Source organism: Ranitomeya variabilis, chromosome 5 (genome assembly GCF_051348905.1).
Source record: "Ranitomeya variabilis isolate aRanVar5 chromosome 5, aRanVar5.hap1, whole genome shotgun sequence".
NCBI classification, from domain to species: Eukaryota; Metazoa; Chordata; class Amphibia; order Anura; family Dendrobatidae; genus Ranitomeya; species Ranitomeya variabilis.
Window position 1 is genome coordinate 317,004,038 of NC_135236.1, and position 21,344 is coordinate 317,025,381.

General features: G+C 40.5%; 1 protein-coding gene across 1 annotated transcript in view; it reads left to right on the top strand.

Annotated features, from left to right (window-relative positions):
• The window catches only part of ELAPOR2 (endosome-lysosome associated apoptosis and autophagy regulator family member 2), a 157,455-nt gene that overhangs the window by 25,037 nt on the left and 111,074 nt on the right, over positions 1-21,344 (top strand). The window contains exon 2 of the mRNA XM_077264643.1: positions 13,681-13,801. Within this exon, the coding sequence (XP_077120758.1) occupies positions 13,681-13,801 (121 nt within the window). The remainder of the gene's footprint in view (positions 1-13,680; positions 13,802-21,344) is intronic.

Here is a 21,344-nt window from a genome sequence, read left to right on the forward strand (position 1 = left end):
CACTACTACCTTGGTGCTTAAAATGGTTGTCCTCTTTCAACTATTATTATCCTGCAGGCTCTGTGATGTAAAAAATATCAAACTAAGCTTTACTTTTTCTCCCAGACATGCCTGTCCAACATTGTCTGGAACTTTATTGATTGGCTGTAGCTCCAGCATCCTGTCAGCAGTGCTGCAGCCCATCACTGAGGTCAGCAGTGCTGCAGCCCATCACTGAGATCAGCAGCTCATGCCACCTACATTGGCTAAGCTGCTGATCTCATTGATTGGCTATGGTACTGTCGAGGTGATGTCACTTCTGCAGCCAACCAATAAATAGCGGACTAGCAGTGGATCGGCATCACTGGGCCCGGTGAAGGAAGCACTAAAAGTCTTTTACTTATTGTTTACAGTATATTACTAAATGTATGTGCTAAAAATCGTTGAAAGGGTGCCACCGCCTTATGCTGGCCACACACTTTATATAGCTGCAGTAGAGCAACTGACATCATGGATTTGACTCTACATTTTTTTTAAGTCATGGGAAAAACCGTGTGAATATATGACTTGAATATATAGATCCAGTAGCCCGCATGTATTAATGTTGGCATAATTTCTACAAGTTAAAAAGTTGTATAGAAAATTGCATAATATTTGAATTATTAAAAAAACGAAATCTGTAAATCTGGTGAGAAAAGTCTGCATGGTCGCAGTGTAAATAATTTTACCGAGGAGCATATTCTGCTTATATTTACAAGTGATTTTTTCTTTCTCTTTAAGCATATGACAAACGTGCCCTCATTTCATAGTCACACGCTCTTGTGATTAAGGCTGCTTCTTTTTTCAGAAGTGATAAGTGTTTGTTCTTCGTAAAGTAGGTCCACACCATGAATGGTTGGGTGACATTCCAAGGTAAAGAGCTTCTTGACACACACAAACACTATCGCCAGCTATATGGCAAGGCGGGATGTGACAAGACGAGGCTGTGAACAGAACCATCTCAGATATTGTGTTGTACTTTTTGAGCTTGGGAATTATTGCTACATTCCCACTTACATCACTTTATTGAATTCACTACTGAACATGTCATCATTTAGCAGCCAAGTAATTAATGGTCATTGATTGTTTTCCTGATATAGCTTTGTACTTAGCAGTGACCAGCATTAGCAGCATGTGTCAGACTTATTGGTGATGACGTGAGATTGTGTCTGCTGATAAAAGATAAAACTTCCAGCTTCTAACTTACTTTAAAGGGATATTCTCATCTCCAAGATCCTATCCCAATATGTAGTAGGTGTAATAATAGTAATATTAGCAAATACATCCAATTAGAAATGTAGTATAGTTTTTCTGATTCTCTACGTCTCTTCTCAAGTGCAGGCATTGCAGGACCGTAGGTATCCATGGTTACGACCACTAGCAACTAGCTGACTCTCACTATATCAGTGGTTGCAACCATGGATACCTAAGGTCCCGCAATGTCTGCACTTCAGGAAAGAGACAAAGCGATATTTTTATGAAAAAAATAACAAATAAACAAAAAAGTACACATATGTTTCATCATACCGCTGAACAAAAAGTGGAATAAAAAACGATCAAAAAGACAAATATCAATAAAAATGGAATCACTGAAAACATCATCTTGTCCCGCAAAAAACAAGCTGCCATACAGCTCAATCATCAGAAAAATAAAAAAGCTATAGCTCTCAGAATAAAACAATGCAAAAATTATTTCTTCTATAAAATATTTTTTATTGCATTAAAGTGCCAAACCACAAAAAATGATATAAATGGGATATCACTGTAATCGTACTCACCCACAGAATAAAGCTGCCTTATCAATTTTCCCACACGCGGAACGGCATAACCCCCCTCCCAAAAAAAAAGCAATTCCTCAATTGCTTGTGCTTGTACTTTTTGCATCCCAAAATTTGGAATAGAAAGCGATAAAAAATGTTACGTGCCCAAAAATGGTACCAATGAAAACATCAACTCGTCCCGTAAAAAACAAGCCATCACTTGACTGTTGGTAGAAATATGGAAAAATTATAGCTCTCAAAATATAGCGATGCAAAAGCGTCTTTTAGTGTGTGACAGCAGCCAAACATAAAAACCGATATGAATCTGGAAGTGCTGTAATCGCACCGACCGGAAGAATAGAGTCGTCTAATCGCTTATACTGTGCACGGAACGGCGTAAAAAATGAGTAAAAACAATTCTTCACCTGTTAGAGATTTTATCATTCTGTCTCTCAAAGATCGCAGTAAGGCTCGATGCATATTTATCCTGCGCTCTATACTGAGCGATTACACCGAGGTGTCCTTGTAAACCTCTGAAATACGTGATTCAGACGGAACCCCTGGTGGAAGATTCCCTATAATGAGGCAGATGGAGGCACTGTGGGCGCTGTTGGGACTATGCTCCGGCTGTGTCCGTTTTTTAGGTTTGCATAAAAGTGCGGTCAGTCACAGTTTTGTTCAATTCTGAAAACAAAGAAACAGATGAACAGAGGCCAGATGGAGTCCAGAGTAACTCTGCTGCCTCATTATAGTGAATGGATTCCTCAGAGTTTCATCTGAATCACATCACTCAGAGATTTAGATAGAAACCTGATGTAAGTGCTCAGCGTAGAGCTAAATAAATGAGATAAATGAGATCTTAAATGTTACGTAAAATGTTCCTAACAAAAGCTTCAAATCAATCCACAAAAAAAAAGCAAGTCCCCACTCGGGTCTATCAGCAGTCAATGGAAATATAGGGGCTTCCACATTACTGATAGTACAAAGGCTCTGGAAAAGCAAAATGGCTCCTCACCCCCCAAAAGAAATTTTGCTAATTCTGGGCTACCAAACCCAAATGCTGCCTTCTGCCTTCCATTTGAGCCCCACAGTGCCTAAACTGCATTTAGCATCCACATGTTTGGCATTTCTGTAGCGATGAGTGCATGCTTAATGTATGGGTGCATGTCTCCAGAAGCATGAAATGGGCACCACAACGTACTGGTCATTACAACTTCCTTGTCACTGCAACAGCAGTTTGCAATTTTCAAGCAGCAACATCCACTGCTGCTTGTTTCTGTAAAACACCCATGGAGTAAAAATCATCACTACACCTGTACATAAATTCTCAAAAGGGGTATAATTTCCAAAATGGGGCCACTTGAATGGGGATTCTGCTCTTCTAGCACTTAAGGGCTCTGTATATGGAGTCCACAAACTATTCTAGGAAAATCTGTGCTACAGGAGGCAAATTGCACTCTGTTGCTCCTCAGTTTTGCCGTATGGCTAAGCTGTACTATAAAGCCACATATGGGTTATTTCAACAATTTGAAAAAATTTCGGGACAAATTTTGGTGCCATTTTGCTGAAAATGTAAAATCTGGAGCTAAAACTAAATTTTGGTGGCAAAAATGTAATTATTTTTTCTTCACTGCCCAATAGTATAAAATTCTCTGATGCACCTATGGAGTCAATATGGTCACTGCACCCCTAGGTGAATTCTATGAGAAGTGACATTGCACCCTCAAACCAGTCCAGAAAAATCTGAACTCCAATGTGGCTCTTATTTCCTTCTGACATTTGCACTGTACCTCAAAAGTAGTTTTCAACCACTTATGGGGTATCGGTATACTCAGGAGGATTTGCACAACAAATTTTGGGGTCCATTTTGTCCTGTTTCCCTCAATAAAATAAAAAATTTGGGAATAAAAAAAACATCTTTGTGTTTGTGTTTGTTTTGTGTTTTTACGGGTCTACGTTATAAACTTCTGTGAAGCACCTGGGGGTTTAAGGTGCTCACCAAACATCTAGATACATTCCTTGAGAGGTCTAGTTTATAAAATGGGTAAATTATGAGGGGTTGAAACTTTTTAGACACATCAGGGGATCTGCAAATGTGACATGACATCCGCAGACCATTCCATCAAAAAGTCAGTCCTTCGTTTCTGAGGCCTGTCGTGTGCCCAAACAGTAGTTTTCCCCCACACATGGGGTATTGGCATACTCAGGAGAAATTGCACAACAAATTTTGGAGTCCGTTTTCTCCTGTTACTCTTGTAAAAATGCTAAATTTTGTGGTAAAAAAAATTCTTGTGGGAAAAATGTGATTTATTTGGTGGCAATTGTGTGTGGATTCCACTGGTAAGGGAGATCAACGGCTCTTCAAACACGACATGGCATCCGCTAATTATTCCAGCAAATTTTGCATTCAGAAAGTCAAATGGCTTTCCCTTTACAAGCCCTGCCAAGAGCCCAAACAGTGGTTTTCCCTCATATGGAGTATGAGCATGCTCAGAAGAAATTCCACTCAGGAGGATTTGCACAACAAATTTTGGGGTCCATTTTGTCCTGTTTCCCTCAATAAAATAAAAAATTTGGGAATAAAAAAAAACATCTTTGTGGAAAAAATTTGTTTTGTGTTTTTACGGGTCTACGTTATAAACTTCTGTGAAGCACCTGGGGGTTTAAGGTGCTCACCAAACATCTAGATACATTCCTTGAGAGGTCTAGTTTATAAAATGGGTAAATTATGAGGGGTTGAAACTTTTTAGACACATCAGGGGATCTGCAAATGTGACATGACATCCGCAGACCATTCCATCAAAAAGTCAGTCCTTCGTTTCTGAGGCCTGTCGTGTGCCCAAACCGTAGTTTTCCCCCACACATGGGGTATTGGCATACTCAGGAGAAATTGCACAACAAATTTTGGAGTCCGTTTTCTCCTGTTACTCTTGTAAAAATGCTAAATTTTGTGGTAAAAAAAATTCTTGTGGGAAAAATGTGATTTATTTGGTGGCAATTGTGTGTGGATTCCACTGGTAAGGGAGATCAACGGCTCTTCAAACACGACATGGCATCCGCTAATTATTCCAGCAAATTTTGCATTCAGAAAGTCAAATGGCTTTCCCTTTACAAGCCCTGCCGAGAGCCCAAACAGTGGTTTTCCCTCATATGGAGTATGAGCATGCTCAGAAGAAATTCCACAACAAATTTTGGGGTCCATTTTTCCTGTTACATTTGCGAAAATAAAATATGTGGGTCTAGTTCTTCTGCATTCTAAAAATTCCTGTGAAGCACCTGAAGGGTTAATAAACTTCTTTAATGTGGTTTTGAGCACTTTGTAGGGTGCAGTTTTTAGAATGGTGTCATATTTGGATATTTTCTGTCATATAGGCTTCTCAAAGTCACTTCAACTGTAATGTGGTCACTGTCATGAAGCACAATATGTCACAAGAAAACAATCTCAGAATCAGTGGGAACTGTTGAAGCTTTCCAGAGTTACCACAAAAAGTGACATTGGTCAGAATTGTAAAATTTGGCTTGGTCATGAAGGTGCAAAGACGCTCGGGGGGGCTTTCTGTCAGTCTCCACCCCTTTTTGATTGATAGCTCTGGCTTTATAGAGCTAGAGAAGGGTGGAGACAGAAAACGAGCAGCTGGGAAAGTGTAGTTAATTAGTTGCTCTCACCATAGAGCACCGAGCACCTGTATTTGGTTTGAACAGTCATTGTTTGCTGAGAGAGTCCCTTTAACTCATTTCCGACATCGGGTGTAATAATACGCTGATGTCAGACACCCCCCCTTTGATGTGGGCTCCAGCGGTGAGCCAACATCTTTCCTGGCACATGTCAGCTGTTTTGAACAGCTGACATGTGCCCGAAACAGCCGCTGGTGGAATCGCGAACGACCAGTGGCTATTAACCCATTAAATGCCACTGTCAAACTCTGACAGCGGCATTTAACACGTGCTTCCAGCAAGCGCACTGGAAATCCGCCCATCACATGATCACGGTTCACCGATGGGTTGGCATGACAACCAGAGGTCTCCTGCAGACCTCTATGGTTGTCACTGCCAGATTGCTATGAGCACCGCCCGGTGGTCGGCGCTCATAGCAAGTCAGCAATTCTGGTACATACAGATGATCTGATCATTGCCTGTATGTAGCAGAGCCGATCGAGTTATGGCAGCTTCTGGTCTCCCATGAAGACTATTGAAACATGCCAAAAGTAAAAAAAAAGTGTTTTTAAAAATATAAAAAAAATAAAAAAATATAAAAGTTAAAATCCCCCCTCTTTTTCCCCATTCAAAATAAAACAATAAAAAAATCAAACATACACATATTTGGTATCACCGCATTCAGAATCGCCCGATCTATCAATAAAAAAAGAATTAACCCGATCGGTAAATGGCATAACGAAAAAAAAGTCAATGCCAGAATTAAGTTTTTTGTCACCACAAACATTACATTAAAATGCAATAATGGGCGATCAAAAGATCAAAATGGTATCATTAATACGTCAGCTCGGCACTCAAAAAATGAGCTCTCGCCCAACCCGAGATCACAAAAAATGGAGACGCTATGGGTATCGGAAAATGGCACAATTTTTTTTTTTTAGGCTGCCGTCACGCTAGCAGTATTTGGTCAGTATTTTACATCAGTATTTGTAAGCCAAAACCAGGAGTGGAACAAATAGAGGAAAAATATAATAGAAACATATGCACCACTTCTGCATTTATCACCCCCTCCTGGTTTTGGCTTACAAATACTGATGTAAAATACTGACCAAATACTGAATGTGTGACGGCAGCCTTAAACTTTGCAATTTTTTTTCACTACTTAAATAAAAAAGAACCTAGAAATGTTTAATGTCTATGTCGTAATGACCTGGAGAATCATAATGGCAGGTCAGTTTTAGCAATTAATGAACATAGTAAAAAAGCAAAACAAAAAAACAATTGTGGAATTGTACTTTTTTTGCAATTTCACCACAGTTGGAATTTTTTTCCCGACGTGATATGTTAAAAACCAATGGTGTCGTTCAAAAGTACAACTCGTCCCGCAAAAAACAAGCCCTCACATGGCCATTTTGACCAAAAAATAAAAAAAATTATGGCTCTGGGAAGAAGGGGAGCAAAAAACGAAAACGTAGAAACGAAAATACCTCCGGTCATGGAGGGGTTAAAGAAGCTAACCCGTGTAATGTAATGTAGTGTGAGTGTAATAATATACTCACCTACTGCCGCCTCCTCTAGTACTCAGCGCTGTTCCGTCTTCTAGTCACTGATGTCACTGCTCTTCAGACTATCCAGCTCACTTTATGCTCTGTGCGTTATGCGTGAACTGGAAGTGGCTTTTCCGATGTAAGTCTTTGGAGCCTCTTTCTGACTCAGAGAGTCTAAAGAGCAGTGACGTAACTCAAAAGAGGATCGGATCGGCGCTGGATCCCGGAGAACATGGTAGCGGGTGAGCATATTTACAATTCAATTGCCGGCTTTTTCTTTCTCCTTCACAAACCCGACATGATATGAGACATGGTTTACATACAGTAAACCATCTCATATCCCTTTTTTTTTTGCATATTCCACACTGCTAATGTTAGTAGTGTGTATGTGCGAAATTTGGGCGCTGTAGCTTGTAAAATAAAGGGTTAAATCGCGGAAAAAATTGGTGTGGGCTCCCGCGCAATTTTCTACGCCAGAGTGGTAAAGCCAGTGACTGAGGGCAGATATTAATAGCCTAGAGAGGGTCCATGGTTATTGGCCCACCCTGGCTACAAACATCTGCCCCCAGCCACCCCAGAAAAGGCACATCTGGAAGATGCGCCTATTCTGGCACTTGGCCACTCTCTTCCCACTCCCTTGTAGCGGTGGGATATGGGGTAATGAAGGGTTAATGTCACCTTGCTATTGTAAGGTGACATTAAGCCAGATTAATAATGGAGAGGTGTCAATTATGTCACCTATTCATTATTAATCTAATAGTACGAAATGGTTAATAAAACACACACACATTATTTAAAAGTATTTTAATGAAATAAAGACACAGGGTGTTTTAATATTTTATTATACTGGTAATCCACCTGAAGACCCTCGTCCTGTAAAAAAGGTAAAATAAAAAAACAACAAGATCCCATACCTTCCGTCATTCAGTCAGTCCCACGATGTAAATCCATCTGAAGGGGTTAAATCATTTTACAGCCAGGAGCTCTGCTAATGCAGTTGCTCCTGTCTGTAAAATGTGAATGAATGTAATGCAGGGGAATGTCCTGTAGTTACCGTGATTCGCGGTGATGCACCCCCTGCTGGATGCCCTCATATGAACTCGAGCGTGGGAACTTTTCACATCACATTTGTGATGTAAATTATAGGGAATCTCTCTTGCCACTCTAGACTACTCCTCCTTTCATGTAAGCGCAATTCACTTTTCAAAAAGTTTGGTTTAAGGACAAAAAAGTCACAAAATTTAAAAAATGAGTGACTTTTTAACCCCAGTCTTTTTGAAAAATGTGTGACTGTTTAACGCCTTTCTTTTTGGAATCTCTTGTGACTGAGACAGAGAAACCTTGCTGAAGCCAGTTTGTAATATGGCGTGAATGTCAATTAAGTTCTAAAGCAAACTAATGGGAATGTGTGCACACATCAGCAGATAAGACTTCTATTTATGGGGTTTGGTGTTTGAATAGGAGGGGTGTAACAAGACATCATTCAGGCTTATGTAGCTGCAGTGATAAGGAGGCCAGCCAAACACATGCACACAGCTGTTATTCACCAGGTATTGCCCATGCCCCCACCAGAATTTGTATATGGCAAATGTTAATAGCAGGAACACGTATTTTTGTTATTTTGGGGGGTTTGTGTGGGATTTAATGTTCTACTCGAGAACTTATTCCATTTGTCTTTTCCAAGTGTAACTGCAAAATCTTTACAATTACAATAGAAATAATATGATATAAATCGTCAGTTCATGTCTATCGATCCATAATGTGCAGAATACACTGTGATCCCTGCAGGCTGCGGACCTGCGATCTGTGTCCCTTCATCAGTTTCCTGGTGATGAAATATGTTTCCTGCATTATTACTTCACTGTCAATTCTACATTGCTTTCCATAAGACTGGAATTAGTTGTACACGCCTAAAATTTGTTCTGGCTTTTTCCTGTTTTCAATTGAAAATCACATTCAGCCTTCAGCCCATTTTTTTTTTTACTATAGTCCACAATTTAGGGCTTATTCAAATGTCAGTTTTTCATGTGCGAGTGCTATCCGTGATAATCTCTGGGGCTTCTCACATGTCAAATTTTATCCTTTGGACTAGTGGTCTCTGCAAAATCACTTAGATGTGTCAATATTGATCCTGGTGTCGGGTCAAAATCGCCAATGCAGGTGTATTCTTTAGTGAAAAAATTTGACAGCATTCGGATGCGATTTGTGTGCTGTCCATTTTTTACTGACTGATAAATAGCAAATGTTTTTTCTCATTAGTGAAAAACTCTGACAGCACACTGATGAAAATCACTAATAAAACTCAGTCCATTTTATTTCGTATCTCAAAAAAACTGGCATCTGAATGGCCCCTAATTAACACTCTTCTCTCTAGTAATAGTTTTATCACTATTTCTATTAGGCCGGGGTCACACTTGCGAGTGTGATGCAAGAAAATCGCGTGAAAGTCTCTGACATCAATACCTGCACTCGGGACCGGAGCGTTCAGCTGCATGCTCCGATCCCGAGTGCCGGCGGCAGTGCTGGGTACTGATGTCAGAGACTCACGCGATTTTCTCTCATCACACTCGTAGGTGTGACCCCGGCCTTAAAGAAGCACTCCTCCTCTCATCAAAATTTTTATCCCAATAATATATTGCAATCATCATATTATATAGCACTGTGTACTTACAATTGCTAATTTTGTCCTTCTACCCAGTTAATTCTTCTCTTTTCTATTAGGTTTATGACATCACATGATTACAAACTGACTAGCTGAATCTTTCTAAGCTCTATGTGGAAATAGGAGGTCAATTTTCCCTGTATGAGTCACTGCAAAACTCGCTGACAGGAGGGAGGAGGCAGCAGCTGGGTCAGGAGTTGAAGAAGGGAATGATAAATGCAGGGACAAGGGACTTCCTGTTTCTACATAGAGGAGAAAAAAAGAGAAGAATTAGCTGGGTAGAATAGCAAAATGAGCAATTGTAAGTACATAGTGCTATATAATATGATGATTGCAATATACTAAGAGGATAAACACTTTTATGGAAGTGCTTCTTCAAGCCTAGTTCAGACATCCGTAAATCATGTGCATGTTCTATACATACAATATAGAGAAATGTTCCCCAACTCCAGTCTTCAAGATCCACCAATGGATCAAGTTTTCAGGATTTCTTTAGTATTGCCTAGGTGGTAATTCCATCTCTTGTGCCATACTAAGGAAATCCTTAAAGCATGAGCTGATGGCGACTCTTTAGGACCGGAGTTTGGGAGCAATGCTATAAAGAATGTATCGTAAATATTCCTCTTGAGATAGCGTCCGGCCTGTTGAGGCGACTCTGCCCTGACTACTCCATAGTTCATTGGTTTGCATTAATCTGAAAGTTTTCCAGAGATTTAATCTGGATTGCCAGTTTAAGTAGAGTTTATAATATCCTGTTCAATAACCCATGTATAAATGGGACAAAACAATTAATCTGCCTTTGATTTTGTTCTGAGGGGAGTTCTTATTACATCTGTATGGTCACATATCTAAATTAAAGATAAAGGAAAGCACCTAGTAAGATATCTAGATAAATTACGGCATAGTTTACTGGGAGCACAGGGTTTCATCCCAAAAGTAGTCAGACTGTTGTCTTAACCCCAATATCAGGCTGAATTACGTTTATCTTTAATGCGATCCTAGAAGTCGGGCGTTTTACATTTTTTCTACACCAATCTTTGGGCATGTGTGATACTAGTGTCATCTTTTGGATCTTTTTCATTGTTGTGATATTTCCAGACACGGCTTTGGCTTCCGCTGACTGCATAGTCACTCAGAGACAGTCAGACTGTAGCTCAATCATTTGGAACAAGTCCGTGCGTTGCTGGCCATTTATTTCCTACTCAGTTACTCATCAACTGAAAACACAGCCAAATATATTTCCCGGTGACTGGCTTGCAAAAATATCTTCTTATTATGACCAGATTATACTTTTCTCATATTAGGGTCGGGGTCACACTTGCAGTGTGATGCGAGAAACCATTATTTTAAGGCCTCAAACAGATGCAATATGTATATGTAAAAAACACGGATATACATAATTTAAAATGCATTAGGCCGGGGTCACACATGCGTGTTTTACGTACGTAAGAGCGCAAAAACTACGTACGTAAAACTCGCATTACATACGGCACAATGCTTCTCAATGGGGCTGCTCCTATTAGCCGTATATTACGGTTCAGTATTATACGGCTTTCTACGGCCGTACAAAATCGCAGCATGCTGCGTTTGTCAGCGTATTGCGCAAATAATACGCCAATGAAAGTCTATGGGGGCGAGAAAAATACGGATTCCACACGGACCTGCAGTGTGACTTGCGAGAAATACGCAGCGGTGTTAGTGAAAAGCCGGTAATTTAATTGCCGGCTTTTCATTTCTCCTGCACAAACCCGACAGGATATGAGACATGGTTTACATATAGTAAACCATCTCATATCCCCTTTTTTTTTGCATATTCCACACTACTAATGTTAGTAGTGTGTATGTGCAAAATTTCAGCGCTGTAGCTGCTGAAATAAAGGGTTAAATGGCGGAAAAAATTGGCGTGGGCTCCCGCGCAATTTTCTCCGCCAAAGTGGTAAAGCCAGTGACTGAGGGCAGATATTAATAGCCTAGAGAGGGTCCATGGTTATTGGCCCCCCCGTGGCTAAAAACATCTGCCCCCAGCCACCCCAGAAAAGGCACATCTGGAAGATGCGCCTATTCTGGCACTTGGCCACTCTCTTCCCACTCCCGTGTAGCGGTGGGATATGGGGTAATGAAGGGTTAATGCCACCTTGCTATTGGAAGGTGACATTAAGCCAGATTAATAATGGAGAGGCGTCAATTATGACACCTATCCATTATTAATCCAATTGTATGATAGGGTTAAAAAACACACACACACATGATTTAAAAGTAGTTTAATGAAATAAACACAGCGGTTGTTGTAATAATTTATTGTTCTCTCAATTCATCAGGAACACCCTCGCTTGGAAAAATAATAAACGCACAAGATACATACCTTCTGGTGAACCGTCTCGTCCCACGAAGTAATCCATCTGAAGGGGTTAACTAATATTACAGGCACGAGCCCTGCTAAATGCAGCGGTGCTCGTGCTGTAATTCCCCGGCGAATGAATGAAATGTAGGTCATTGACCTACATTTCCTTCAGTCGCGGTAATGCGCCCCCTGGTGGATGTCCTCATATGACCTGGAGCGTGGGAAAAAGTTCCCAGGCTGCAGTTCATGAGAACATCCAGCAGGGGCGCATCACCGCGACTCAATGTAAGTACAGATCACTGCTTTCCTTTCAGCACCCGGGGGATTACAGGCACGAGCGAGTGGTTTATCGCAGCTCTGCCTGTAATATTAGTTAACCCCTTCAGATGGATTACTTCGTGGGACGTGATCTGACATCAGAAGGTATGTATCTTGTGCGTTAATTGTTTTGCCAAGCGAGGGCCTGGAAATGGATTGCGAGAACAATAAATTATTACAACCACCGCTGTGTTTATTTCATTAAAATCCTTTATAATAATGTGTGTGTTTTTTAACCCTTTCCTACAATTGGCTTAATAATGGATAGGTGACATAATTGACGCCTCTCCATTATTAATCTGGCTTAATGTCACCTTCCAATAGCAAGGTGGCATTAACCCTTCATTACCCCATATCCCACCGCTACAGGGAGTGGGAAGAGAGTGGTCAAGTGCCAGAATAGGCGCATCTTCCAGATGTGCCTTTTCTGGGGTGGCTGGGGGCAGATGTTTGTAGCCACGGGGGGGCCAATAACCATGGACCCTCTCCTGGCTATTAATATCTGCCCTCAGTCACTGGCTTTACCGCTCTGGCGGAGAAAATTGCACGGGAGCCCACGCCAATTTTTTCCGCCATTTAACCCTTTATTTCAGCAGCTACAGCGCTGAAATTTTGCACATACACACTACTAACATTAGTAGTGTGTAATATGCAAAAAAAAAAGGGATATGAGATGGTTTACTGTATGTAATCATGTCTCATATCCTGTCGGGTTTGTGCAGGAGAAATGAAAAGCCGGCAATTGAATTACCGGCTGTTCACAGATATCGCGCTGAATGAAATCTAAATACAGAATATATATATGTGTCTCAATGACATATATATATATATATATATATATATATATATATATATACTGTATATATGTTTTCCCGAACATTTGAGCACATAAATCCATTAGATGTCGGTTTTGCAAGCCTGCGCGAAAATCTCGCAGTACGGATGTCATACGGATTACATACGGAGAATGCCATGCGCAAAATACGCTGACACACCCTGCCTACGGATCACTATTTTGGGAACATTTCTCCGTATTACGGCCGTAGTACGGACGTATAATACGTGGCGTATTGTCTTACGCCATGTGTGACTCCAGCCTTAGTTTGACAACTGATATATTTTTTGGTTTATAACATAATGTTGTTAAATGTAACAAAAACGTGGTTGGAAACAGGTAAAAAAGTGACATGTTTTATAATGTACCCATAACTACATGCCAAACTGCATATTGGTTGTAGAATATAATGTGGCAGTAAAATAAGGACCTGATAAGTGACGGAGTTCTTCTGTTTCCATAGTATTGTACTCATTGGACTTCTTCATATACTTGTCTGTTAGCATACTGTGCTGCTATAACCAGATTATGATTGGATTTTTCAGGGGGACTATCATTATGAATACACAGAATGTGACAGCACTGGATCTAGGTGGAGAGTTGCTATACCAAATTCAGAAAAACAATGTGTTGGATTGCCAGATCCAGTGAAAGGAAAAGATTGCAGTAAGTAGACCGAAACGTCAATCTATAAAATTAAAATTTTTATATAAAAATGTTTTGTATTGTACTGTATTAATAGGAACATGTCATGTCCAGAAAAGTAATTTACCTGCAGATATAGGGTTAATGTGCAAGTAAAGAGAACTAAGATTATGTTTCTTTAATGGAGCAGTGATTACAGGGAGAATATTTGCTTATATTCTCACTGTAGACACTTCCTTCAAATCATCAGCGTGATACAGGGAGCTGTTACAGTCACCACTCATTGCACTGTCAGCAATGGCATAGCAAGAGTTCAATGGACCCTGGTGTGAAAATTTGGACCTGGACTCCCACCTGCATGTTGGTCAGATGTATTGGCCCTTGTAGCACTCTAAATCCTTTAAAGACATTCTACACCTGCTGGAGCTAATACCAGTGACAGCAGGAGCGGCTGATTCATCAGCCGGCTCCTGCATTGTAAATAAATAATTTAAAAAAAACGGTGTGGGTTCCCCTCCATTTTCTATAGCCAGCTAGGCAAAGCTCACAGCTGGGGCTGAAACCCTCAGCTGTCAGCTTTAGCAAGGCTGTTTGTCGAGAATAGAGAGGTCCCCATGCTGTTTTTTTCATAATTTAAATCATTATTTAAAAAAAGGCGTGGGGTGCTCCCCATTTATAACAACCAACCTTGCTTGAATTCTCAAGTTGGTAAGGGGCCATTGATATAGGGCCCTCCCAGCCTAAAAATAGCAGTCTGCAACTGCCCAGAGAAGGCACATCTATTAGATGCTCCAATTCTGGCACTTTGCCTGACTCTTCCCACTTGCTCTGTAGCGGTGGCAAGTGAGGCTTATATTTGTGAGGTTGATGTATTGTAAGGTGACATCAAGCCCATGGATTAATAATGGAGAGGTGCTATAAGACACCTATCCATCACTAATCCTATAGCTACATGGTAAATAAAGACAGAGCCAGAATAAAGTATTTTATTAGAAATAAAACAAAACACAGTTTTCCATTTTTATTTAAAAATAACAAACACAGTTATACTCACCAAATGCCTAATTCCACCGAAGCCCTCATCTCCTGTAATAAACCAAAAATAAAAAATCAGCAATATCCCTCACCTTTTCGTAGTTCTGTCCCATGCCATAATCCATGTCTGGGGGATAAATAGTTTTAGCCTGGATGGTGCCAAGATGCGACCATCCAGGCTGAGAAACACTGGTGAATGAGAAGCTGCGAGCGCAGCATCATTGACCAGCGGTGACATCATCGTGGTTACCTCTGGTGAGTGAGGCTATGTTCCCAGCAGGGCTGAACTGAGGTAACCTCAGCACCGTGCGAAAAAGCCAGTGATGAGGTCACCGCAGTTCAAGCTCAGTGTCTTCACAGCAGATCACCGTGAGAATTTTTCACAGCAATCTGCTGTGAAGACACTAAGCTTGAACTGCGGTGACCTCATCACTGGCTTTTCCCACGGTGCTGAGGCTGGTGGTCAAAAATGGGGGGACCCCACACAGTTTTTTTAAATTCTTTATTTAAAGAATTAAAAAATACAGCGTGGGGACCCCTCTATTCTTGATAACCAGCCTTGCTGAGGCTGACAGCTGAGGGTTGCAGTCCCCAGCTGTGAGTTTTTCCTGGCTGGTTATAGAATATAGAGGGGAACTCACACCAGGTTTTTCATTTATTTATTTATAGCGCTGCCGGCAGGTGAGGAATACTCCCATCAGCCGCTCCTGCTGTCACTGTTATTAGTGGCAGCAGGTGTAGACTGATGGAAGTAATAGTCCCAAAAGCCACCGCCTGCTGTAATTGTTCTCACTTGAATACAACTCTCATCATCCTCCCCTGCTCGTGCTGATCTCTGGCAGAGCAGGGGAGAATGATGAAAGCCATCTTCAGCACCCGGCGCCAGGTAACAGTACTTACTGTACCGCTTCTTCTCTGGCCCTGGTGCGTGTCACACGGATGACATCCCAGTGTGTCGTCTGAGTGCACGTGTGCGGGATGTTTTTGTGGCCCATGCTGATGGTAAAGATGGACATGTCAGAGTGTTTTGCCCAAGGACACAAGGTCCGTGGAAAGACAATGACATGTGCAGAGACACATTCACTTAAATGGGTTTAGGTGTGTCAGTGTCTCCAGAACATGTAAAAACTGTCACCACCCATACCAGAGACACGGATGTGTGAAAGAGCCCTTTGGGCTCATACTCATTTGCAAGAAAAATGGGCAAGTGCAATCCAATAAAAAGTCGTATTGCATTCGGACCAATGTTAATCTATGAGTCCATGCTCATCTGCAATTTTTTTTCTCAGCTCACATCGGACTGAGAAAAAAATTGCAGCATGCTGCGATCGTCCTCGTATATTGGACGAGATTCGCCAATGTAAGTCAATGTGTGCGATTAAAAAATCACACTGCACTTGGACTATGCAAGTGCCATCCGAGTTTTACCCACCCATCTCCTTGAAAACCCAACATTTCATAAGCTGCGTTCAGTAAAATCACAGCTTGACATGTATTTAACTAATAAATAAATGTCTGAAAAAAATGATGTGGGATCCCCTGAAATTTTATTAACCAGCAGAGGGAAAGCGTACAGCAGGGGGAAGATGTTTATAACCTGGGAAGGGGGTAATACACATGGAGCTTCCCAGGCTATTAATATCCGCTCACAGCTGTCTACTAAGCCTTTACTGGTTAATTAAAATGGGGTACCTAAATAAAAAATGACGTAGGGTTACCCTATAACTAGTAACCAGCAAAGGCTAGGCAGACAGCAGCGGGCTGATATTAATAGGCTAGGAAAAAGCTATGGATATTGGCCCCATCTCAGACTAAAAACATCAGCTCTTAGCCGCCCCAGAAAAGGTGCATCCATAAGATGGGCCAGTTCTGGTGTTTAGCCTCGCTCCTCCCACTTGCCCTGGTATGTTGGCAAGTGCAGTGATAGTTGAGGGGGTTGATGTCACCTTTGTAATGACAGCTGACATCAAGCCCAGAGGTTAATAATGACAAGTAGTGATGAGCGAGTGTACTCGTTGCTCGGGTTTTCCCGAGCACGCTTGGGTGACCTCCCGAGTGCTTGTTAGTGTTCGGAGATTTTGTTTTCATCACGGCAGCTGAATGATTTACAGCTATTAGCCAGGCTGAGTACATGTGGGGGTTGCCTGGTGGCTAGGTAATCCCCACATGTAATCAAGCTGGCTAATAGCTGTAAATCATGCTGCTGAGGCAATGAAAACTTAATCTCCGAGCAGTCATAAATACTCGGAGACCACCCAAGCAACGAGTACACTCTCTTATCACTAATGACAAGGCATCTATAAGATGCTCTCATTACTAACCTATATTCATATTGTAAATAAAAACATCCTGAATAAAGTCCTTTATTTGAAATAAAGACACTGATAATTGTTTGTTTATTTAAAAATAAAACAGGAAAGTTATACTCACCTTTATGCCCAAACCACTGAAACCAATGTCCCCTGTAAAAGAATGAAATAATAAATAACCATATCCCTCACCTGTCCACGACGTGAAGATAATCCTCCAATGCCTATGTTCCCTGTAAAAGAGTTAAAATAAACAACCATATTCCTCACCTCTCCAACGACCATAGATGACTCTAGATCTGACTAGGGTGCATATCCAATGAACTCTGTTCACCTCAATGTCATCAGCGAGAGTGCCGTGGGAATGTTCTCACGGCGCTCGCGGTGACATCATTGAGGTGAATGGAGTTCTCTGGATGTGAGCTCTGCTCAACTTTCTCAAGGCACTGCAAGGGACTGAGCTGCGCAAGCACGCACAGCTCAGTGTCTATGCTGTCTGACATGCTGAACGCTTGCATCATGCTAGTGTTAAGGATGCCAAGTAGATGTAGCAGAGTTAGAGTCGTCTATGGACAAAATGGATTATTATCATCTCATTGGAGAGGTGAGGAATATGATTGTTTATTTTTTTAAACTCTTTTACATGGGACATATGCATCGGGGGATTATTTTCACGTCGGGGACAGGTAAGGGATATGGTTGTTTATTATTTTAATCATTTTAGAGGGGACTTTGGCTTGAATTGGGCGTAAAGGTAAGTATAACTTTGCTTTTTTATTCTTAATAAATAAACAATTGTCAGTGTTTTTGTAAAGACACTTCAAATAATGGACTTTATTCAGGTTTTTTTTTATTTACAATATGACTATGGGATTTATAATGGAGGTGTCTTATAGACCCATCTCCATAACTGAACCCTGGGCTTGATGTCAATACAAAGCTGAATTCAAGCCCCCACAACTATCACCTCGCTACTACACATGCAAAGCACTGATATATCTTGTGCAAAAAGAAAAGGCTATAAGAAGCCACAGCCAGCTCACCAATCCAGGCAGGTGCACGGAACATCATCTTGGACTAAGATGGATATACATAACGAAGTAAGGAAGGCGTTCCAGCTCCATAAAATTCAAATGCTTTATTTCTCCATTAAAAATTGGTGTAGTACAAACAGTCCTTGCCTTAGCGCAAAAGTCCAAGTACAGAGTACATGCGACGCGTTTCGATCGTACCCGATCTTAGTCAATGCATGATTTTCTAAGATTTGCAATGATTGTTATCTAGTGTTCATGGACCAATCCAGTGATCAGTGCTGGTCACATGATTATTACCACAGGTCCTGAACACATGAACTTCGCCGCAGCTGCAGAAATTGCACACAAGTGTGGTTAAAATACTAAATGACAGATCATAAATATACATACAAAACAATCAACAATGCAAAAATTAATACAAAGATAAATTCAAAGAATAAGAATGGAATAAATTCAGCAGTAATGGTACATAATTTCATTTTTACGATTCAGGCCAAATGGATATCTGGTTCGCAAATTATATATCCAAAAAGCTTCTCTGGTTAGAAGCTGTCTTTTGATATCTCCACCCCGCTGTGACAGTTTAGTTTGTTCTATACCCTGGATTGTCATCATAGATGTATTACCTGAGTGACACATGATAAAGTGTTTGGCAGCAGCTGATATATTTTTACCTTGGATATTAGTGTTTCCTAGGTCCCTTAAGTGCTCTGTGAATCTAGTTTTCAGCTTTCTCGTAGTGCACCCTATGTATGACAAATTACATTCTCTACAGTCAATTTTGTACACTACATTCTTTGAGTGACAATTAATAAAAAATTTTATTTGGAAAGTTTTATTTTTATCCTTATCTTGGAATGTGTTATTTGTTAATGCGTACCTGCATGTACTGCACGCAGTGACACCACATTTGTAAAAGCCTTTACATTGTAACCATGTACTAGAAGCCGGCTGTGATTGAAAGAGACTAGGTGATAAAGAGCTGCCAATAGTTGGCGCTCTCCTGGCCACAATATTGAGCCCATCTTTGAGAATATCTGATAGTAAATCGTCTTCCTGCAATATAGGTAACCTTTTCAATATTATATTTTTAATTTCGTTGAACTGGCTGCTGTATTGGAAACAAACATATGGTTTCTTTCTTTTACCTTCTCTTTCTCTTTTATTCTCCCTATCTAGGGTTAAAAGACTATCTCTAGGTTTTTTATCCACTATTTTTTGTGCTCTATTTAGGGTCCAGTCAGGATACTGTCTTTCTTTTAGCTGCACTCTTAAGCCATCAAATTCCTCCTTTTTAGATATTTCACTACTACAGTTTCTCTTGTGCCGTGTATATTCTCCCACTGGAATTGACTTTATAGTATGTTTGGGGTGGCTACTCCTCGCATGTAGCACAGTATTCCCACTGATGGGTTTTATGTGCGTCTTGCTGTCAACAATCTGATTTTCTACCCCCATCAAGTCTAGATCTAAAAATGAAATAGTACTTTTATTCCATTTGTGGGTGAATTTAATACCAAAATCGTTGCCGTTGATGTATCCAATGAAATCCGGTACGGCAGATACATCGCCACCCCAAATAATTAGGGTGTCATCGATGTATCTGCCGTACCAGACCATGGACCCGGCAAAAGGATTGTTCACACTGTAGATATATTTGCGTTCCCAATACGCCATCGTCAGATTTGCCAATGAGGGAGAATACTTAGCCCCCATTGGAACGCCTGTCCTCTGCTCATACACCGTATTTTCAAATGAAAAAATATTGTGTTTTAGAAGAAAAAAAGTGACTTGCAACACATAATTAATTAGATCCTGGGTATAGGAGTGGAATCAGATCCTAACAAATTGCTCACTAAATCTGATGAAATTGTTGGTGAAACATGAAGAGTTAAAACTTGGTGAAGTACAAAAAAATATTGAAGAAATCACCATCACCATTGACAAGTTTAAAAATTCTTCACAGTATGAATCATCAATGAAAAAAATGAAAGATAATATCGGTGTGCTGGAAATTGAAATTATGGACCGTAAAAAACGGAAATTTGAAAGGGATCTGAAAGATTATGCCTCAGACAAAGTATATGAGTGGGGCGAGTGGGACAGAAGTTATAAATCCCCGAGATCCATATTAAAAACTAGTTCAGCACACAGAAAACCGCTTGGCAAATCGCAAGTTGGATTTGTATCATCAGATGCCAATTTAAGTGCGTCAGATGCATCTTTGGATAACAATACGTTGGAAAATAGAAGAACTTTCTACAAACCGCCAAAAAACGGAAAAGACGGGGGGGCAGAAAACACAAAAAGCATGCCGAGAATGACCACCAGATACAAGGGCAAGCAGAAAAGGAAACAAAATGCAATGTGATTAACCTTTCAACATCAAAACTCACGAAGGATCAATTGGATGTGTTGTCCTTAGGGTTAAATTTTGTGCCCGACACTGAATTTAATTTGTTCGCAACTATTATGGATGTGAACAAATTTATCCGTAATCTTACAATAAAAAAACATTTTTTCAACAGTGAAGAGGAGAGAAACATAGAACCTGAAAAACAGGGGGTTAATGAGTTTGCACATATGGACTTCAGTGAGCAATTAGCGCTTGTATGTCTTCAAGATCTGTCCACACAGGGTGCAACAGGGTTTTCACCAAATGATCAGTCTGCTTGCCTTAACACTAAAAATCCATACTTCTACCCTATCCAGTCCAGGGTGGAATGCATGGATAAATTCCAAGAAATGATGGAGAAAGATTTAAAACATCTCAAAGACAATATTACTAAAACAAACAAGAGCAACCTCACATATAGACAAAAAAAAAGCCCTCAGGGAACTGAAAGAAATGAAAAATATTATCATTAAAAAAAGTGATAAGGGGGGCATGATAGTAATTATGAACATAAAAGATTATAAAGAAAAAATGTTAGAATTACTAATGGATAATAAAACTTACGGTAAAATGAAAGGCAATCCATCTAAACAATATAATGAGGAAATAAATATCATGGTAAATGAAGGTTTGAGTTTGGGTGTCCTTAGTAAAAAGCAGGCTGATTATTTATATGTTCCCAATCCCAAAATGCCCATATTATACGGTTTGCCTAAGGTGCATAAAGGAGTGGGTTTGCCGGCTATGAGACCCATAGTGTCGGGTATAGGGTCAATGAATGAACATCTCTG